General features: G+C 41.9%; 1 protein-coding gene across 1 annotated transcript in view; it reads left to right on the forward strand.

Moving 5' to 3' along the window:
• UNKL (unk like zinc finger) overlaps positions 1–20,396 on the forward strand; it is a 453,251-nt gene that overhangs the window by 219,255 nt on the left and 213,600 nt on the right. The window contains exon 7 of the mRNA XM_069209876.1: positions 758–842. Within this exon, the coding sequence (XP_069065977.1) occupies positions 758–842 (85 nt within the window). The remainder of the gene's footprint in view (positions 1–757; positions 843–20,396) is intronic.

The following is a 20,396-nucleotide window of genomic DNA, read 5'->3' on the forward strand; positions in this document are numbered from 1 at the left end:
TTCTCTCAATCATGAAGCATCCTTCCAAACCCTTTGTCAACTTGAATGGATGATTCTTAGATAGCCTTTATACAAGTACTCTCTTCACAGCAAATCACCATGTACTGATGGATGCTAGAAAACCCTCCACCAGATCTAAAAATATAAGCAAATGTTTGAGACCCTGCTTTTGAGGCCTTCGAAAAGGAACCAACCAACTAACTAATTTGCTCTGCGCAAAATGTCATAATCGTTTCCTGTCATCTAGTTTAATCAGTTGTGAGTAATACCTAGCAAACACTGGACTTTTTTTTTTAACTAAACCTGGGGCAACCTTATCTATAAAAATCTTTCAAAGCAAACCCGTAATTCACAGAGATTGTCTCGCTTATGGAAACTCGGGAGTAAGACACAAGTACTGAAAGGAAAAACTGTGTTAAGCTGCTCTGAATTTAGCCTGGAACTGAAAACTTCAAGTCTTTTAATAGCTAGTCCCAATCTGATCTGAAAAACTGGCTGCACTGGGTGGACTGGTATGCAGCTTTTGATGATCACTTTGAGTCTCTGTAACTGTTCTGAAATTTCCATGCTGCTTGTGATGACGAGGGGCATTTATGCACTCTATAATGTGAGGCTACCTCAGGATATGGTATGAGATATCAAAATTTACAGGCAGGTCAGTATTATTTACATAGTTATTACAAGTTCCTCTATTTAATTTTGCAGAAGTTCATATGCCTAGCAAGCTAATGTAAGACTCATTTCTTTTTTTCTTTAGATATATAAATCTACAAAGTGCAATGACATGCGTCAAACAGGATATTGCCCTCGTGGTCCATTTTGCGCATTTGCACATGTTGAAAGTAAGTAGTGTTTTTTTGTATATTCAGTGGAATATTCCTTCATTTTAAATATCTAGTGGTAAATTTGATATGGATTATGCAACATAGAGGGATGCAAAAAAGAAAGTACACCCGCTTTACATTCAATGGTTTTATGTATGACTCATCTAATCTGCACCAGCTCCTCTCTAGAGAAATAAAATCTCATGTGACAATTAACACACACGTTTTAATTTGTCATTGTTTATTAAACAAAGAAAGCCAATATTCAGAAGCTTTATGTGGAAAAACAAAATCCATGTTTACTGCCTCCTTGTTAGTTAAAAAGGTAATTGCAGTCAGGTGTTGCTAAATGAGTATTCATGATTACTTGACCATAAACCATAAGGAAATGCTGTTGCTTTTGTATAAAATAGGAAACATGGTGATTTTGAGGTGGAGCATATAGGCAGGAAGTGATCCATCATCCCTAGGTCTAAAAACACTTGTGATGGTCTCAGAGCAAGAAGTGTTGCTCCCGTTCAGGGCTCTGAAGGGAGCTAAAGCCATTTCCAAACAATATGAAATCCATTGTTTCACAATTAGACAGATTTTAAAAAATAGAGAAACTTTAAAAGAGTTGCCAATATGAAGATGAATGGACGTCCCAGTAAATTCACTTCAAGGTCAGACCATATGATGCGTCTAGATAGTGCATAAAATCCCAAAGCTGCGTCCAGGAAGCTCCAGGGCCTTCGGCAATATAGTAAATGCAAGCGTTAAAGGAAAAGACTGAACAAGTATGATCTTTTTTTTGGAAGGGTAGTTATGAGAAGACCCGTCCCGCCTTCTCCAAAAAGAAAATTGCTCAATGGCTTCGGTTTGCAAAATAGCACCTAAATTAATTGCAAGACTTATGAATCAGAGTCCTCAGGACAGATACTCACACTAGTTGTCAAGCACCGTGGATAGAGGAGGCATGATTTTGGGCTTTCCTGTAAGCTATAATACCAGGACCTCTCGCAATCGTTGAATTTACCTTGAATTCCTCTATGAATCGGTGCATTGTGAAGGTAAATGTGAGATCAACATCTGAAGCTTAAGTCAAAAGGAAATCAAGCAACTGAACAATCTCCAAAACACACCTGTAAAGCTAAAACTGAATGTCAGAAAAAGATTTTGGGGTGCTTCAGCATTGGTTAAAGAAAACTATGCATTATTAACAAATGCCCTCAATCATCATGGAACTTAAGGCAGTTTTGAAAGGAGACGTTGTCCATATTTCCCAATATGCAATATGAGAGATTGATAAACTGTCACAGCAAACATTTACTTTGCTAAAAGTGGTTCCACATCTTACTGAATCACTGGGTGCACTTACATTTTCAAGCAAAACTATGATGATTGGGCCAACTTATTGGTTTAATAAATAATGAGAAAGTGGCATTTGTTTATTTTATTTGTCACATATTGGATTTATCTACTGCACAGACTTAGTGATGACTAGCTAAATATCATGTCTTAATATGAAAAAAATTGAGGTCCTAAATTAGATTTCGTCGGAGGGGTTGCTCCTTCACAGCAGTGACAGAGTAACCCCTCTGCCGAAATCTAAATCAGGCAAGAATCTTTAAAGGGTGTGTTTTCAGTTTTACATCACTGTAACTTAAATGCTTAAACAATGCAGTCTATAACATTGTGCTATCTTCTAGCCATTTAATCTGTGTTCTTTTTCTTGTTGTACAGTCCTTATTCTGTTATGATCAACTGTGTAGTGTAGATCCATCAATTCTGTTGTCTTGTAGTGCTTCCAGAGTGGACCCTTGTGCCAAAGGATGCTGCACGTTATTCAGTTTTGCTGGTGTGCACAGCTTTCCTTGGCTCAGTCTAAAAATCCTATTCAGTTTGTTGCATTTGTTTACTGCATGCGGTTGTGGAATGTTTAAGGTAACTTGTTCGATATGTATGCTGGTGAGAGCATTTCGATGTGCTATTGAGAAAGCCACACTTGGGCTCTAATTAAGAGTGGACTGTTGGAGTCCCTGTTACTTCCGTGCCCAGTAGGTACTACTCCTTTGCACACATTGCCCAAGATGAACTTGACGGGGGCGGAATGAGTTTTGCAGATTGGGCTTGGACCAAAAAGACTATATAGGCCGTGCTGTTGGCACTGGTGTGATGAAGGAGTTACTTTTGTTGCCTTGCCTACCAGCAGAGATATATCTCAGCCAGTCCAGCAGCTCATTCACCCCCTTTGAGACACCTGAGGGTGTGGTGGTGGTACAGGACAGTGGCAGCAACACCATGGCTAGTCCTCCTCCTCCTCTGCCGTGTCCAGGCTGCTCTGATTCTCACTCAAGGGTCACCCATGGCATGTAGGGGGCAGATAATCCTTTACCTCTCCGAATGGCATGTAGTTACCATGGATCAATGGGTCCTGCAGATAATCAGCCATTGTTATGCCCTTTACTTTCTAACAACCTGCCCTACAGTGTTTTCTTCCTTGTCCAAGAGTTTCAGCCATTGGTGGATAAGGGGCACAAAAGAGAGTCTCCGAGATGGTGAAACGCATCAGGTGCTACTCTTGTTACTTTCTGATACCCTATAAGGATGACAGGCTTAGGCTGATATTGCACCTTTAGTTCCTGAATGCCTTCATTTCAAAGGACGAATGCAAGATGCTAACTCCGGCGCAGGACTCTTCTGCCATAGCTCTTTAGCTTGGATACTGTCCTTGGACTTGCCAGATGCATATTTCATTGTAGCTGTCCTGCAGTCCCACAGGCAGTTCCTCTGCTTTGTAGTGGGAAAGGAATGCTCTCAGTTCATCTTCTTGTCTTTCTACTTTACCTCAGCCCTCAAGGTGTTTACTAAGGTGATGGTGGTGGTAGCAGCCCATCTTCGCAGCTCAGGAGTGCATGCATTCCATTACTAAAGCCTAGAAAATCACAGGTAGTTATGGATCATCTGCTGACTCTGAATCTCCAGTGGTGGAAGATAGATTCCAGCTTGAATTGCCTTGTTCCATTCTCCTTACATCATGCAGACATCATCCAGAGCTAACAATCAACTCTGGGGTGGGTGGGTCACCTGGAAGAGGTGAAAAGGAGAGGCCTCTGGACAAGGTGGAGATCTACTGGAGCACAAGCACCACATCGTTCTTGTGGAGATGCAAGCTATCTGTCTGGCTTTTCAAGGTCTTTCTGCCATCCATCAATGGCAATCCTATATAATTCCATGACAGAACATGGTACTGCAACAAACAGGGCTGGCATGGTATCATGTGTGCTTTTTCAGGAAAAACCAAGGCCCTGGCACTGGTTCGACCTTCAGGGAATTTCTCTGATTGTCAACCATTTAGCAGGGTAGCTAAATGCCAGGGTTGACAAGCTCAGCAGGTGCCATCTAGTCAACCATGAGAGGCATCTGAACTCCTGAGACAGTTCAGGGTACATTTACTAAGTGAGGCGTGTCTTCAGTAGATCTATTCACTACCTCTAAGACTGCTCAGTGTTGAGCTTTTTGTGCTCTATAGAGATTCCACCTCATGGCAGCTGTGTTCTGCTTTCCATGGGACTCTGATTTCCTTTACAAATTCTTGTCATCCCAGTGCTTCTTCAGGTTCTAAGGGCAGTCAGGAGGGATCAGCTCATCTTGGTATCCATGGACTGGGCTCTGAGGATCTGTTAAGCTCACCTAGTGAGTCTCCGCGTCTGCGCCCCATTCAGTCTAGCTCTTCGGGAGGATCTTTTGTCCCAACAGCAGGGCAGGGTCGTAAACCCAAACCTTCACAACCAACACCTCCATGCATTGAAACTGAGTTGAAGATATTTCATCTGCGTGCAGAGATGGTGGACTTGATTATGCCCCCTCTCCGCTCACCCTCAAAATCAATCTGAGGACCACTAGGTCGATCTGCTTCAAGTCAAGCTTTCTGATGTTCTGTTTGGCCTGTGTTTGATGTAGCAAGGCCTTGCCACAGGCACCATTAGGGTAATTTGTCGGAATGCTACATTTGTTGATCAGCTCTCGATATCTTAAGTCACCAGTTGTGATGATTGTTTTTCAAAGAGCTTACATATGTTTTTCTTCCTGCGTTGTTTGTTAAACCTCGGTGGGAACTTTATTTGTTTTGTTGTTTTTTTGCCTTCTTAATACACACTCCTGCCTAGCCTGTACTCAGATTCTTTTACATTCCTTGAACTTAAAACTATCCTCCTCATTGTTACTTCTGCTTGTTGTGTCAGTGAAAAGCAGATACTGCCAATGCAATCACAGTATAACACTTTCTTGCTGGTGTGAACCAGACATTCACATAAGTTCTGCCAAAAGTGGTGATGTCTTTAAAGCTAGGCAGCCCATCAAACTCCCTTCTGTTTTTTTTTTGCCACATACCTTCAAGGAGGAGGAGTCTGAACCGGTTGGGACCCAAAGAGCCCTAAACGTTTATCTCATCATTCTAAGAATTACCAAGTGGATGTGGATTGTGGGATTCTCTGGTGTTATGCATGGCGAGGAAGTCCAGAAACAGATCTTATTCCCTGAGCTGTTAATTACTTTGTATACAAATTTTACACCTTTGCCAAAAAACAGCCTCCTGGCCTTAGAGCTCATCCTACCATAGCAAAGGCCTTGGCCAAAGGTGTTCTGGTGCTAGACATCTTCCAGGCAGATACACCACCATCCACACCTTCACCCGACATTACTGCCTTCAGTTTAAGGTCTGCCAAGAGGGCCATTTTGCCTACTTTGTTCTACAAGATTTCACTCCTAAGTGCACATCTAATACACTCCAACTTTTTGCGAGGTACTCTTTCAGTACCTATTCAAAAGGTGAGAATCTGCAGTTAGATATATTCATCAGAAGAACAATTTACGTACCATCAGTAGCACTTTTACTGATGGCTACTTTAACTGCAGAGTCCTCTCCAACCTGCCCTCCTCCCGGTTCGTGGAGTTGTCTTCTAGGTGTTAATAAGGGTCAGTGTTAGATTTTGCACATCGTCACTGTTCTCAGTCGGTTACTGATGCTCCATGTCTAAGGGCACATAATGATCTGGGCTAAACTGATACTAGCATAGAGGGATGGAGCCTACATATGGTTCCGGTCTGTCAGTTCCAGAAGAAGTATGAGGCTGCCATGGATTCAGTGGTGCCACCTACTAGTGGGAAAGGGCAATTCCTGGAAAACAATTCCATATCCAGTCTGACGCCTGGGGAATTCAAAAGGTGAGGAATCAAAAGATGCAGAGTGTGCCAGAAAAATCCTTACTAACGATAAATAACAACTTGTTTTCCACACTTTCCCTAAATTTTGTTAATATTCATGAAAACTCAATAGAATAGCAAACACATTCTTTTGAAGAGGCGGCTAGAGTTCAAAAGAAAGATATAATAAAGTGTTATGGAATTATCACTTGAATTTATGTTTCTCAATCCTTAAGATTTCTAAAAAGTAAACAAGCTTGTGGCTTCAGCAAGGGGCCATTTGTGTAGATCACTCATGGTTTTCTCAAATAACATGAGTGTTGAAATAAAAAAATAGTGAACGTATGTAGGAATAAATCTAAAAATCATAGACAGGCCAACTAAGAGCCCAAATAATGCAGGAACCCCCCATGGAAGGTGAATGGACATTGATGGTTGTTGGCCATCACTTTGAGGTACACAGGACATTCTGGTTAGAAAATGTTCTGGAATCTACACAAATCACACCTCTCTGGATTCTACTAGGTTTCTAGTTTTCAGAAATGCCCAGGATTGGTAGGGTTCCCTGTGTACTGGTTGACCCACAGCTTGAAGCCTTGGATGAAGTTTTGATGCCTGGGCCTGCAAAGATTAACTTTGAGCTGGGGTTCTCTTCAGGAAATATATTAATCAGTGCTTAAAGTCCATCTCGATGCTCTATGTACATGCATAAATATGTTACCGCTAACGGCGCTAAGTGTTCGATGGCATGTCTGGCTGTAGATACACATGCTTTGCATAAGTCCACCATCTAGTGTTGGGTCTGGTGTGTTACAAGTTGTTTTTCTTCGAGGAATCTTTTCGAGTTACCGGACCAAGTGACTCTTCCGCTCGGTGATACTGCGCATGGGCATTGAGTTGTTTGTTAGATTGTTTTCTCTCCGCCATCAGGTTCGGACATGTGTTCTTCTCACTCTGGTATTCCACAGCTCGGTCTATTCCGAACTGCTCTTTTCTATCTTTCTTTCAGTGACAGTATTGTAATTCGATCATGGTCTCTTTACCTGACGTAGTCGATCCGAATTTCTGCATCTCGACTCGGCTCATTGCCCTTCGAGGCGCCATCGCCCTCCTCAGGCCTATTCCTCCAAGTGGTGTTGAGATATGCGGGGTAATGGAGCAGACACCCTTTCCGTTTTGCCCTTGATGCCATTTAAAATTCCCACACCACCCGGTCTGTAACCTGTGCCTCTCCCTGGACCTTAAAGAAGAATACTGCGACGACTATCGATCTTTTCGATCCAAAAATACCCACAGGGACCGAAGAGTGCGTTGGTTGGCGATGGCGTCGAAGACACCAGACAACACTCCCGATATTTTTGGGGAAGAGCACGCCCAGGAGGAGATTGAACACGAGGCAGCCTTCTCCATAGAAGACTCCGAGTTGGACGTCCAGTCCGACATAGAAATTCAGCCTCTCAACTCAGCGCAACCTGTGAGTACATCAGCCTCCACCTCCCATACAAAGACTTCAAAGAAGAACCACAAACAGGTTGTTGGACCGCCACTGCCTTCGGGCCATGTTCGAATCTGAAAGATATCTTCAGATGCCCCACCTTCCAGCTCGGCAGCGAAGAAAGCCAAGACTAAGCTGTCTTTGGCATTGACCTAAAGGGTTGGCAGCATCCCACACCTCCTCGGGTTCAACTCTACCCTTCGATCCATGCATTTCAGTGCTGATCAAGAAGCCTCCCACTTCAGCTTCGGAGCCAATGGCTTTGGCTCAACACAAGGTTTCCACTTTGAGAAATTCAGAAGCATAATTCTGCCATCCAGGAACTCCAATCACTCCTTTGAAGCAGCCTTACCAGTGGAGCCTGCCCTAGAAGTAATGGACGCTTGTCTGTGCCAGCTTCATATCCAAAAAGGAACAGGAAGAATAATTAAATCCCCCCCTAATCCCTCCCTCTAATAAGAGAAAACTTACTTTTCAACAGGCCTTGGATACTGTTTTTCCACCTAAAAAGATCTCAAGGACAATGCCAAGGCTCCAGTTCGACCCCAGCCTTTTGCTCTACACTCTCCTGTGCTCCCTTCTACCCCTCCACCACCACCCCAATCTCCTACTTCTATTACTGAACCACAATTTTTGCCACAAGGTTCACCTCCACCCCAGGGAGATGATTTAGGGGACATGCCACAGGATATTGACCCATGGGATTCATATGATCCAGATCCCATTTTACCAAATGTCCCTGATCTATATCCCGTACGCCAGTCACCTTTTGAAGACGCAATTTCATTTCAGCAGGACATAGCACGGGTAGCTGCATATCGCAACGTACAAATGCACACTGACCCTATTGAAGAGAATTTCCTTTTTGATACTCTCACTAATACTCATAAGGAGAGTCAGTTTTTGCCTATGGCACAAGGGATGTTTAGACATGCTACTGATATTTTTAAAGAACCTGTTTGGTCAAGAGTTATCACCCCAAGAGGAGGTAAAAAATATAAGGCGGCACCCACAGACCCTATATTTATTTGTTCACAAATCCCTCCTGACTCAGTAGTCCACAGCACGGAAACGGGCTAACAGCCAATCAACAGGAAATGCACCCCCCCAATAAGGAGAACAAAATCCTAGATGCTGCAGGGAAGAGTGGCTGTACAAGCTGCCTGTCATTGGTGTATTGCCAGCTCCCAGGCGTGCCTGGCACTATATGACAGGGCCCATTGGAACGAAATGGAGGATCTTCTCCAGTACCTCCCAGTGGAACATCAAAAAGGGGATAGGAGATAGTTTCTGAGGGTCAGATTATTTCCAACAACTCTATCTGCAGATACTGCAGCACGCTGTATTAATACTAGCATTATTATCAGGAAGCATGCTTGGCTTCGATGCTCAGGCTTCAAGCCAGAAATTCAGCAGACAGTTCTCAATATGCCTTTCGACAGGGAACACTTGTTTGGTCAGGAGGTTGATAACACCATAGACAAACTTAAAAAGGACCCTGAGACAGCAAAGGATATGGGGGCACTACTCACCACACCACAAAGAGGTAATTTTCGTTGCCCACAATTCAGGGGAGGCTTCAGACTATCCTCCACTGAACCTTCCACCTCTCAAAGCAAACAAGGCACTCATTTATATAATAGAGGTTCCTACAGAAGTTCAAACAATAAAGGTAGAGGAAAGGCATCCACCTCCAGAGGATCCACCTCCACCACACACCAGTGGCTACTTATACCCTCCAGCGGCTCACACTTCTCCAGTAGGGGGGAAGACTAGCTCATTTCCACCCACAATGGTCCAGTATCACCACAGATCAGTGGGTTCTCTCGATTATCCAACATGGGTACTGTCTGGAGCTCACTTCCACTCCACCAAACATTCCCCCTCGCACTCACAAACACTCACAAGACCATCTTACTCTTTTGAATGAAGTGGTACAATCCCTCCTTCTCAAAGGGGCTATAGAGTCAGGTCCCTTCTCACAACAAGGGTTAGGAGTATACTCCCTCTTACCAAAGAAGGATGGGTCACTAAGACCTATCCTAGATCGCAGGCCACTCAACCTATACATTCTCTCAGAGCATTTCCATATGTTCACTCTTCAAGATGTCATCCCACTTTTACAATAGGGGCGACTTCATGACATCTTTAGATCTGAAGACCGCATACTTCCACATTCCCATGCATCTTGCACACCACAAATACTAAGATTTGTCATTGCAGGCAAACATGATCAATTCAAAATCTTACCATTCGGGGTCACTCACCCCCATCCCAGGGTCTTCACAAAATATCTAGCAGTAGTCACAGCATACCTTAGACAACAATACATCCATGTCTTCCCCTACTTGGACGACTGGTTCATCAAAGCCAGTACCATTGAACAATGTCAACATCATACTCAGATCACAGGAGACCTCCTGCACACCCTGGGATTCACCATCAACTTTCTCTTAATCCCATCTCCAACCATTACAGATAAAGCCTTTTCTGGGGGCAATTCTCAGTTCTCACTCAGGGTTGGCATATCCAAGCCGAGCTCGAATTCAAGCTTTTCAAACTTTCCTTTTCGAGCTATACGAAAACCACACTTACACAGTGAGATTAGTGTTGCAGCTACTAGGTATAATAGCATCCTGGATTGCCATTGTACCCTGTGCCAGACTACATATGCGTCTCTTACAGCAGTGTCTTTCTCACCAGTGGTCTCAGTTACAGAGTCATCTCCAAGATCTTGTATTGTTAGACCACCAGACTCACTGCTCTCTGCAATGGCGGAATCCTACCAACCTTTCCAAGGGGCGGCCCTTTCAGGACACTGTGCCTCCAATTACTCTCACTACAGATGCTTCACAGATAGGTTGGGGAGTCCACTTCAACAACATCACAATACAAGGTATATGGGATCCCACTCAACAACCTTCTCACATCAACTACCTGGAATTACAGGCAGTCTTCCTAGCAGTCAAAGCCTTTCTACCACAACTTTCCCAAAAGATGGTTCTAGTCTGTACAGAGAACATGACAGCCATGTATTACCTGGAGAAAAGGGGGAGGGGCACGTTCTTTTCAATTGTCCCTTCTTGCTCAGACAATCTGGAAATGGGGAAATCACCATCACATTAATTTACTGGCAGAGCATCTCCCAGGCACGTACAACCAGTTTGCAGACCTCAGGAGGATGCAGCAACAAGTCCACGAATGGGAACTCCACCCACAAGTCCTTCAGCAGTACTTTCAAAGGTGGGGAATGCCACAAATAGACCTCTTCACCACTGCAGAGAATTTCGCATCCTGATACCCACACCCTCAGTCAAAGGGCAATGCTCTATGGATGAATTGGTCAGGAATATTTGCTTATGCTTTTCCGCCTCTCCCACTAATTCCATCTTTAGTTCGCAAAATGAGACCAACTTCACTCGCAATGATCCTTGTAGCTCCACATGGGCACGCGAACCTTGGTTTACAACACTTCTGGATCTGTCTGTAGTTCCTCACAAGAAACTTCCCAACAGGCCGGACCTTCCTTCTCAAAGTCAAGGTCAGATCAGACATCCAGATCCCAAAACGTTCAACCTTACATTATGGCTCCTGAACTCAGAGTTTGGTTACTTAAATCTTCCTCCAGAATGCATGGACATTCTTAAAGAGGCATGTAAACCTACAACTAGACAGTGTTATGCTGCAAAATATAAACATTTTGTATGCTGCTGTCGACCTAAACAGATTGACCCACTCAAAGCTTCAGTATATGACATTGATGTTATTTGCTGCATTTGCAAACTTCAAACTTAGCATACTCATCCATTTGTCTTCATTTAGCAGCTATATCTGCTTACCTCCAAAATAGACAACACGTCTCTTTATTTAGAATGCCGGTTATCAAAGCCTTCATGGAAGGCCTTAAAAGAGTCATTCCACCTAGAGTTCCCCCAGCACCATCCTGGAGCCTTAATGTTGTACTTACTAGGCTCATGGGTCCCCCTTTTGAGCTTATGCATGCATACCCGTTACAATTCCTTTCATGGACGGTAGCCTTTTTAATAGCTATTACTGCCCTAAGACGTGTTCGTGAACTCCAAGCTCTAACTTTAGAAGAACCATTTTTCCAGTTACATAAAGACAATGTAGGTCTTCGAACAAATCCTAAATTCCTTCCAAAAGTAGTTTCGCAGTTCCATATCAATCAGTCAATTGAGTTACCTGCCTTTTTCCCACAACCAGATTCCTTTGTAGAGAGAGCTCTTCACACACTAGATGTTAAAAGGGCTTTTATGTATTATATTGACAGGACAAAACAGTTTAGGAAATCCAAACAACTTTTTGTAGCATTTTCAAAACCTCATAAAGGTAACTCAAAAAATGGTATAGCAAGATGGAGAGTCAAGTGTATTCATACTTGTTAGGCCAAAGCCAAAAGGCCCCTATTACATATTACCCCCAAAGCTGATTCCACCAAATAGAACCGTTCTTCTATGGCCTTTATAGGTAACATCCCAATAGCAGATATATGTAAAGCTGCTACTTGGTCTACACCACATACATTTACTGTACACTATTGTGTGGATGTTTTATCACATCAGCAAGCCAATGTTGGCCAAACTGTGCTCAGAACACTTTTTCAAGCAACTCCAACTCCTACAGACCTGCCACCGCTTACTTACAGGGACTGCTTTACAGTCTTTGCACAGCATGTGTATGTATAGCCACACATGCCATCAAACGGAAAATGTTACTTTCCCAGTAGACATCTGTTGTGGCATGTAGTGGTGTTCACATTCCTCGGACGCCTGTGGCTTTTGTAGTTGCATTCTTATATAAATATTGGATATCTGTAAATACATTGCATGAACTATTACTCTCTATACATTCCTTACCTCACCCACCTGTGGGAAAACAATCTAACAAAGAACTCGAAACCCATGCAGAGTATCACAGAGAGGAGGAGTCACTTGATCCAGTGACTTGAAAAGATTCCTCAAACAAAAACAACTTGTAACACTCTGGACCCAACACAAGCTGGCGTCCAGAGTGGACTTGTGCAAAGCTTGTGAATCTACATCCCTACATGCCACAAACAGATGTCTTCTATTAAGCAGCATTTTCCTTATGCCTCAAGTGGTAAGTTCTCTGTTCTTTCTTTCAGAAATTGCCTGGCAAGCTAAGTGTAAAAAGTCTGTTTTTTTCAAAAGTTGAATAGAATTGACTGTATTCTGTCTTGTAAATAGGGTGTTTGGGGTTAATGGACATGGCTATTTTAGACAAAGGTATGACACATGCTTGGGCAGTTTATTTCCACCAACAAGCCTATTTGCTCACAGTCAGTGGGCAGATGACGTTAGAAGCGAGAGATAACAAACATAAATGAAAAAGATAAGAATGTGGTGAAGTTAGATTAATGATTTGTTCATCTGGAATCTAGAGAGATACTGTGCCAGAGTTTCATATATTTTCAAGATAATTGAATCTGATTGACTCCAATGGGAAGTTTACTTAGGAAATGATCTAAGCTAGAATTGAGATTTAAATATGACTGTATGATCACTGCCAACAAAACCCACATTTATTCCAGGATGAAGCCTGTTCTGCTGCATTTGCAGTGTGCTACTTCATTACCCTATACAAAAACAGGAGGAGCCCATTTGCCCGAGACCCTGGCCTTTATCATTCATATCTCGTATGTCTAGGCTTCTTATGATATCTTTCATTTTTCCCCAGACCTGCAATCTTGATCGCATATACTAATTAAGTTAGAGACATGGAAATTGATAGCATTATAAATTCCATAAATTAGCAAGCTTTCGCAAAGCGCATATATCTCGCCTCTAAGACCTATTGGCTTTGCCAGCTTTTTTAGCCATTCAATGCAGCATAGGACCTGCTGTGCTGCATGGTTTAAAAAAAACGTAGTGATGCCCCACCTCGCAATTTTACGGTGAAGCAACGCAGGGGGATGAGGTCGGCTTAAGCAACACAGTGTGCTGGGATGCTAAGCTACACAGCGGGCGAAGAGAGACGAACACAATATGGCAAGCCTAAAATTTAAAAAAGAGCCATCCAATAGAAATGAAGCAAATAAAGGTGACAAAGTAAAGCTAACTAGTCCATTGACAGACTGCAAGCAACTGTATGTTCATTTTTTTAAAATTGAACAAGGTATTGAGACATTTTAGAAAACCAAAGGCAAACAGAATATTGGCAATATATTAAAAAGAATCGAAGACAGTGATTCAAATACATTTTCTCTGTTTTTCCAAATGCATCCTGCCTGCACCCCTTATGATAAATATCTAGAACTTAAAATATGATAAACTACTAAAGTGCAAGGTATAAAGTGTGATTGTGCTCTGAAAGTGCTAGTAGTTAAGGTGCGTTTGTAGTACTAAAGTACAATTTAACCCCTCAATTCAGTTGATGTTACTAACCTTCCCCCACTAAAAACAAAACAATGTTGCAATCAGACACCTAGGGTACAGAAGCCTTACTGAAAGCCAAAACAGGAAGCAATACATTTTGGATACAGCTTATATTTCCTTCAACATCCTAACCCTTTTTCCATAGAGCTTAAATGCATCACGCTACTAAAGTGTTAAAACATAAAGTGCATTTGTGCTTCCAGGAGTACGAATAATAAAAGTGCATTGTTGGTACTAAAGTGCAATCTAACCCCTAATGTCAGCCAACATTGCTGACCTCCCTCACTACAAACCGTATAATATTCCAGAGCAGCGCACCCCCCTGCAACCCCAGCTTCCCTTTTAGATTCATGATGTGACTCAAACTAAGCTTAAGGTATGTATCCATACCAACGGTACAATAATTTAATTTCCCCAAAATTGCCTAAAACCTTGCAAAAGCCCACCCACTCTTTCTGCATAAGCCTCTTTTAGACTCTTGGTTCTTATAATTTTTTCCTTCCATTGGCGAACATTGGGAACATTTGCTGACTTCAAATTTTGCAAAATAAGTCAACGTGCCACTGCAGTTGCTATTGCAGTATAGCATTGGAGGTATTTACTAAACCTACTGACTGAATGAGAAGAGCCAAATAGCACCAGTGAAAGCTCAGATCGCACACTACCCTGAATTGTATTACTAACTTCGGAAAATACCTCCATTCAAAATTGTTGCAGCCTGGGACATGAGACTCACCCCCAATCATCTCTATCATTCGCGTTACATCAAAAACATTGGTTACTGTCACCGATGGATACATTTTGTGAAGCATATGCGGTGTGTAATATTCTAACCATCTTGAAACCAAAGCCATCCTTTTATACTTGGCTGCTCTAAGAGATATGTATCCTAGATCTGAGATGTAATGCCATTCACTAACTGTTAGTTCACATTCCATTTCTCTGCAGTCCTTATCTAAAAATTCCAGAGCTCTTGACTGATTTAGACATTTTCAAAAAAACACCTGTACCAATTAGCTATTCCCACTAATTTGTTCTGAGAGAGCAAATGTACTAACAAACTGGTTTCTTCCTTCATATCTTGGTAATTTGCTTTTAAGAAACTAACTATTTACTTAGAACTAAATTAGAGGGCCAAACTATTACTTCCAAGTCTCTGGGTTTTCTGTTCCCATGTAATTAGCTTCGTGCCAGCATAAAAATCACCCAATTTATTAAACCCTTTAGCTTCCCATTGATATCATTTTGGCTTCTCCATCACCAGTGCCCAAAATCCACTCTCTTGAAGTCGAGAATATGCATTGCAGGGTGGTATCTCTCTGCATTTGAATAGCATTTGCATAGACTGTTCTGTTCCCCTTAGAGTCTTATACCTTGAAGTTTTAGGCTATTTTGAAATCTTTAAAAACACCAGCAGATTGATAACGCTTTCTTTCGCCATTATGTTTAAAAGAAAGCCATAGTATACTGTATCCATGCTGTATCAAACTGTCCAGAAGAGTCGCTTGATAGCATGTTTTGGGATGCGGGAGTGCCACCCCTCCTTGCGCTGTGTCTAATTCTAAAATTGTCATCTTAACCCTAGGCCTTTTTATTTTGCCATATACATTTTTGAAAGATGGTACTAAGTTCTTCACAATATGCACTTGTTATCGGTAAAGGGAGATTTATGAAGAGAACTAGAAGAGGCAAGATCGACATTTTGATTAGGGCAACTCTCTCAACCAGCAATGGTAAAAAAAAAAGTCCATCTCTCCAGCAAGGCCTTGATTTTTCTACGAGTTGCGTCATAATTCAAATGAAAAAGTTGAGAGAAATTATTGATGACATGAATTCCCAGATAGCAGACGGAACGCTCTGGATTAAATTTAAGACCTGCTGGAAGATCTGATGTGAGAGCATTAAATAATGGGATTTCCGTTTTCATCTCATTTATCTTATGACCGCCTATATTTGTGAATTCTTTAATTTAGTCTATTGTCAGCTGTATTTTCAGACTGTGCGCTCTGAAATATAAAATGTAATCTGCGAATAGTTTCAATTTAGACATCCCTCACAAATCAAATAATTCTTTTGAATCTTCATAGCCAAAGGCTCTATAATAAAACGTAAAGAGGATTTGAGACAAAAGGGCATCCCTGCCTGGTACCACAATTAATCTGAACTGTTCCCACCTCTTGCAAATTCACCACAACCTTCGCCTTTGCCCCCAAATACAGATTCTACAACATGGTCAATAGTTGCATTGCAATTCAAAACTGTTCTTGAATATTAAATAAAGCCTGCCAATTTACTAAATCAGAATCTTTCTCAGCATCCATCATTAGTATTGCCTTTTTCTCTGAATTTACTGAAAAATAATCAGAGATTGCATTAGAAAATGTGTATTACCTGCCATAAGATTTTTTTGGGTAGAAAACCACTATGTGTATTACTGTCAGAGCTACATGGACGGAACCCGCTCCATTATGATTTCCATAAACCATTTATAATCTGCATTTAGAAGATTAATTGGGTGATATAAATTAGCATTTATCGCATTTTTATCTTTTTTTAAGAAAGCTAGTTATTACTGATTATTTAAACAAGTTTGGCACCTCCATCCCCTCTCTGATTTAATTGAACAATAATATTAGAAAAGGAAGTAGCTCACTTAGAATCATTTTGCATACTTCCACCTGCATGCCAATAACTCCCTGTCGCTTTCGTGTTAGCCATCCTTTTAAGGGGTATGACTGCCTCAGACTGTTATGTTTTTTGGACCAAAGCCTTTTGTATGAGAGTTCACTACGTGTGGCAACTGTAGTGTCTCAAAATATTGCTCTAACTTCTCCTCTAAGGACCGCCTTCCCTTCCTCATATATATACACTCGTATTGGTGCAAAAAAACTTCTGCAATTGCTTCTTCTTTCACTTCCAAACCCCCAGAGTCTTGATTTTGTATCCTGCCTATTACTACTTGACTGTTCTTTTTAACTTTAGTATTCCAAGCCAGGAGTTCCCCTATTTGTTGATTTGCTGGAAAGCTTTGTCCCCCGCAATTTCTTCTACTAAAAAATAAAATAAACCTTCAGGTCTTGTTTTGTCTTCTCTAGCTGTTCTCGTTTCTCTTGTCTTGACATTCTGCTGAGGCTATGCATTTATACATGATTGCCCAAAATGTATTTAAGGCTTCATTGACTTCTACCTGAAGCATCTGGATTCTTTTGTGCCTGAGCTTATTACATCTCACTTTATTGGCTATAATGTGTCCCCTAAACGCAGCTTTAAGAACTTCCCATACCATCAAGTCAGAGGCAGTATTACAGTTTATTTAATTCTTTTATAAAAGCTCTGTTCTCCTTGACCCATTTTTGATCCGAAAGCAGTGACCTATCGAAATACCTCCTTGTTCCTGGGGTTGGCCTCAATTTCATTTGAAGCAAACTACTGAGTGATCAGAGAAAGAGTTACAAAGAATTTCCATTGTCCTGTATCTGACACCAGAAAAAAATCTAATTGAGATGCAGAAAAACACTTAAGCGAATAACATATGTATTGTACAGCTTCAGGGTAATTAGCTCGCCAAGGATCTATTAGCCTAAAATACTGTTTACATAATTTTCAACAACTTATTTGAGGTATCTTTATTTAAGTCCTGAATAAAATTAAAATCGCCTCCCAGGACTAGTAACACCACTGCCTTAATGGCTAAATCATAGATTTGATCCAGAGGTTTAATCTCATCCATCACTGGACCCTAAAAGTTTACAAAATTAACCATCATGTCCTTCACTAGCACCTTCACCTATTGCGCTCTATCGCTTTAATCTGGCAGTGTAGCGAATTAGCAAATAGGAAAGCCATAGTCCCTTATCGCCACCCCTGCTGAGGCAAAATAGGCTTAAGACAACCTTCCTGGTAAGCGCATTTTTGGGGTGCAACTCTTAAAATGTGTTTCCTGTAAATAAGTTACATCGGAACCAAGTGAAGAAAGCCAATTCGGTAGCGCCCCACTGTGCGCCTATTCCCCAATCCATTTATATTACATGTGACAACTTTATCCCACCATGTTCCCCAAGGTTCCCATCCCTCTAGTGGTGCCCTGTTACTGCACCCAACATTCGTTGTGGACCCCTCCCTCCTTTTACCACATGGATTGATTCTAGGACCAGAATTTAAGCCTTATGATGCCTTATGTAGAGTGTTTCCTATGTTCTCAAATCCCTCAGGAACAATCCTTATGAATGCTTCAGGACTTAGACATTTGCACTAGTAATGCTTGCATTTCTTCATTCACCTGAAAGACCTGGAACTGCCCATTGACAAGTACTTTCAACTTGGGAGTGTTGGCATAATGAAGCTTGTACCCTCAAAAGCTTGAACTCTTTGGCCAATCCTTGAAAAGTTTGCAGTGTTGAACCGCTGTTATTGACAACTCTGAAAATACTTTCATATCAGAATTGTCTACAAACTGAAATAACTTTTTGTGTATTGCTGTCAATAGAATCTGCTCTTTAATCTGATAGTCGGAAAAATTTACCATAATCACCCAAGGATATTTCTCATTTACTGGCATGAGTACTAAAACTCTGTCCTCATGATTGTCAGTTCCGATGGTGAATCAACTAAGATATGCCCCCCGAAGAGAGAGTCCATCAACTGAGACACAGTCTGTATTGACCTTTGTGATTCACTCCCTTCTGGGATCCTAACAAAGCAAAGTTTGGACCACCTCGCATGATTTTCCATTTCTTCCACTCTCTTCTGTAGATATCTGACTTTCTTCTGCCCAGCAAGAAAATCTTTGTTGAAGGACCCAACCTTATCTTCTAGTCTTATTCTTTGTTCTGCTTTGTCTTGATCAGTCTCTATTGTAGCTTTTCAATATCCTGTACCTGTTGTTGCCTGAGCTTGCGAATTTCCAATAGAATAGTTTCAAGCAGAACTCGTACTGTCTCCACCTCTAGAGCTGAGGAGAAATCCTCACCTTCTTAATTACTGACCACAATTTCATCTGTAGATGGCAACACCTTGTGCCTCTCAACATCTGAAGAACTTTGTCCCACAGAAACTCTCCGTCTGTGGTATCTCTCCCCAGTTACGGACTGGAGCCTTGGAATCGTAGTCTATTATCTTCGTATTGCCCATCTGATCAGAGTTACTATTGAAACTTTGGGTTCCATGGCTCAAATACTTTTACCTCAACTCCTTTTCCAGCTGGTTATTGACAGCCTTCCGAAATAGAGGTTATTCCTCGACCTTCCGTGCTGAGCTAACAGCAGACCGAACAACCATGCTTTCTAAATTATTGTTTTCCTTGCTCTGTTGTCGAATTTCCGACAGTGCCACTTTACGGCCCTCATTACAATCTGATAATGGCTGCAATGTTTGAAAAAGACTGTAGAAGTAACCACTGATGGGACTTCTTCTTGCCCTGGCTGATCCAAATTAGACTCCTGACTGGGTGATAGGTTGTGGGATAGGCGTTCCTCTATCATACCACCCTTGTCATTCTGCCCTATATTCCTACGGTTGGTCGAAGCCAGACGCCCTTTGGTTGCACTGCGCTTGCCTTTCTGTAGCGGGGAAACGTTTCATCCAGTAGCGGTTACTTTCGGGTGATGCTTTCTCATATTGGTTTGCAGGGCTTCCCAACCCCCTTGGATCAGCCCTCCACCACATCCTTTGCAGCCACCTACCTTGGGATGTCAGAGGCCGACTTGTGTTTATTGCGCAATCCGGCTACCTTCCCCTCTTTTTTATTTTATAATCTGCATGCACCTCACCTTAGCCTTACCACTGGTGGCCAGTCAAACTGGTATCCTCCTCTGTAACAGGCCGTATCAAGCCACCTCTAATTGTCGTTAAAGCCCCTTTATAGGCCTCAGCTATTCCGTCCATCACAAGGCGTGCTCACTTTTCCCGCTTGCAGCACCTTTGCTTCAACACGGTGTCCTCAGTACCTGTAACTCAGGCCATTCAGGAAAAATGCCTTAGGGGCCATAGAGGCGAGTAAGAGTGCAGCCTCCATGCTCATGCAGCACATCCAGCCAAAACAGCCCAGACCTCACGCAGCACATATGGAAGAGGGGAGGTATCACAAGCCAAGGCCTAGCAGCACACTGTCGGCTCCACCGGCTGCCGCTATGCTGAACTCCACCTCTATGTTCTTGATCAGCCCAAAATATGCTTTGATAACTAGAAAGCTTAAACTGTCTGGTAAGCTCACCCTGGTAATTAGTGACATTGTAGTTGTTGTTTTGATAAGCGCTTTGGGGCATGGAGAACCTGAAAGAGAGGTAACTGGGTATCTGTTGAGTCTGAAAAATATTCATTTTTAAGCAGTCAAAGATAAAAAAAAATACCTTTATTGCTAGCTGATGTAGCTATGTTGTTCTTTTATATAGTGGTTAAATGTGGTTCTCCAAGGTTTGAACATCTATCAATTTACATTCATCTACACTAAATATCATGACTATTCTGTTTGACAATAGT

Source organism: Pleurodeles waltl, chromosome 10 (assembly GCF_031143425.1).
Source record: "Pleurodeles waltl isolate 20211129_DDA chromosome 10, aPleWal1.hap1.20221129, whole genome shotgun sequence".
In the NCBI taxonomy this organism is placed as follows: domain Eukaryota; kingdom Metazoa; phylum Chordata; class Amphibia; order Caudata; family Salamandridae; genus Pleurodeles; species Pleurodeles waltl.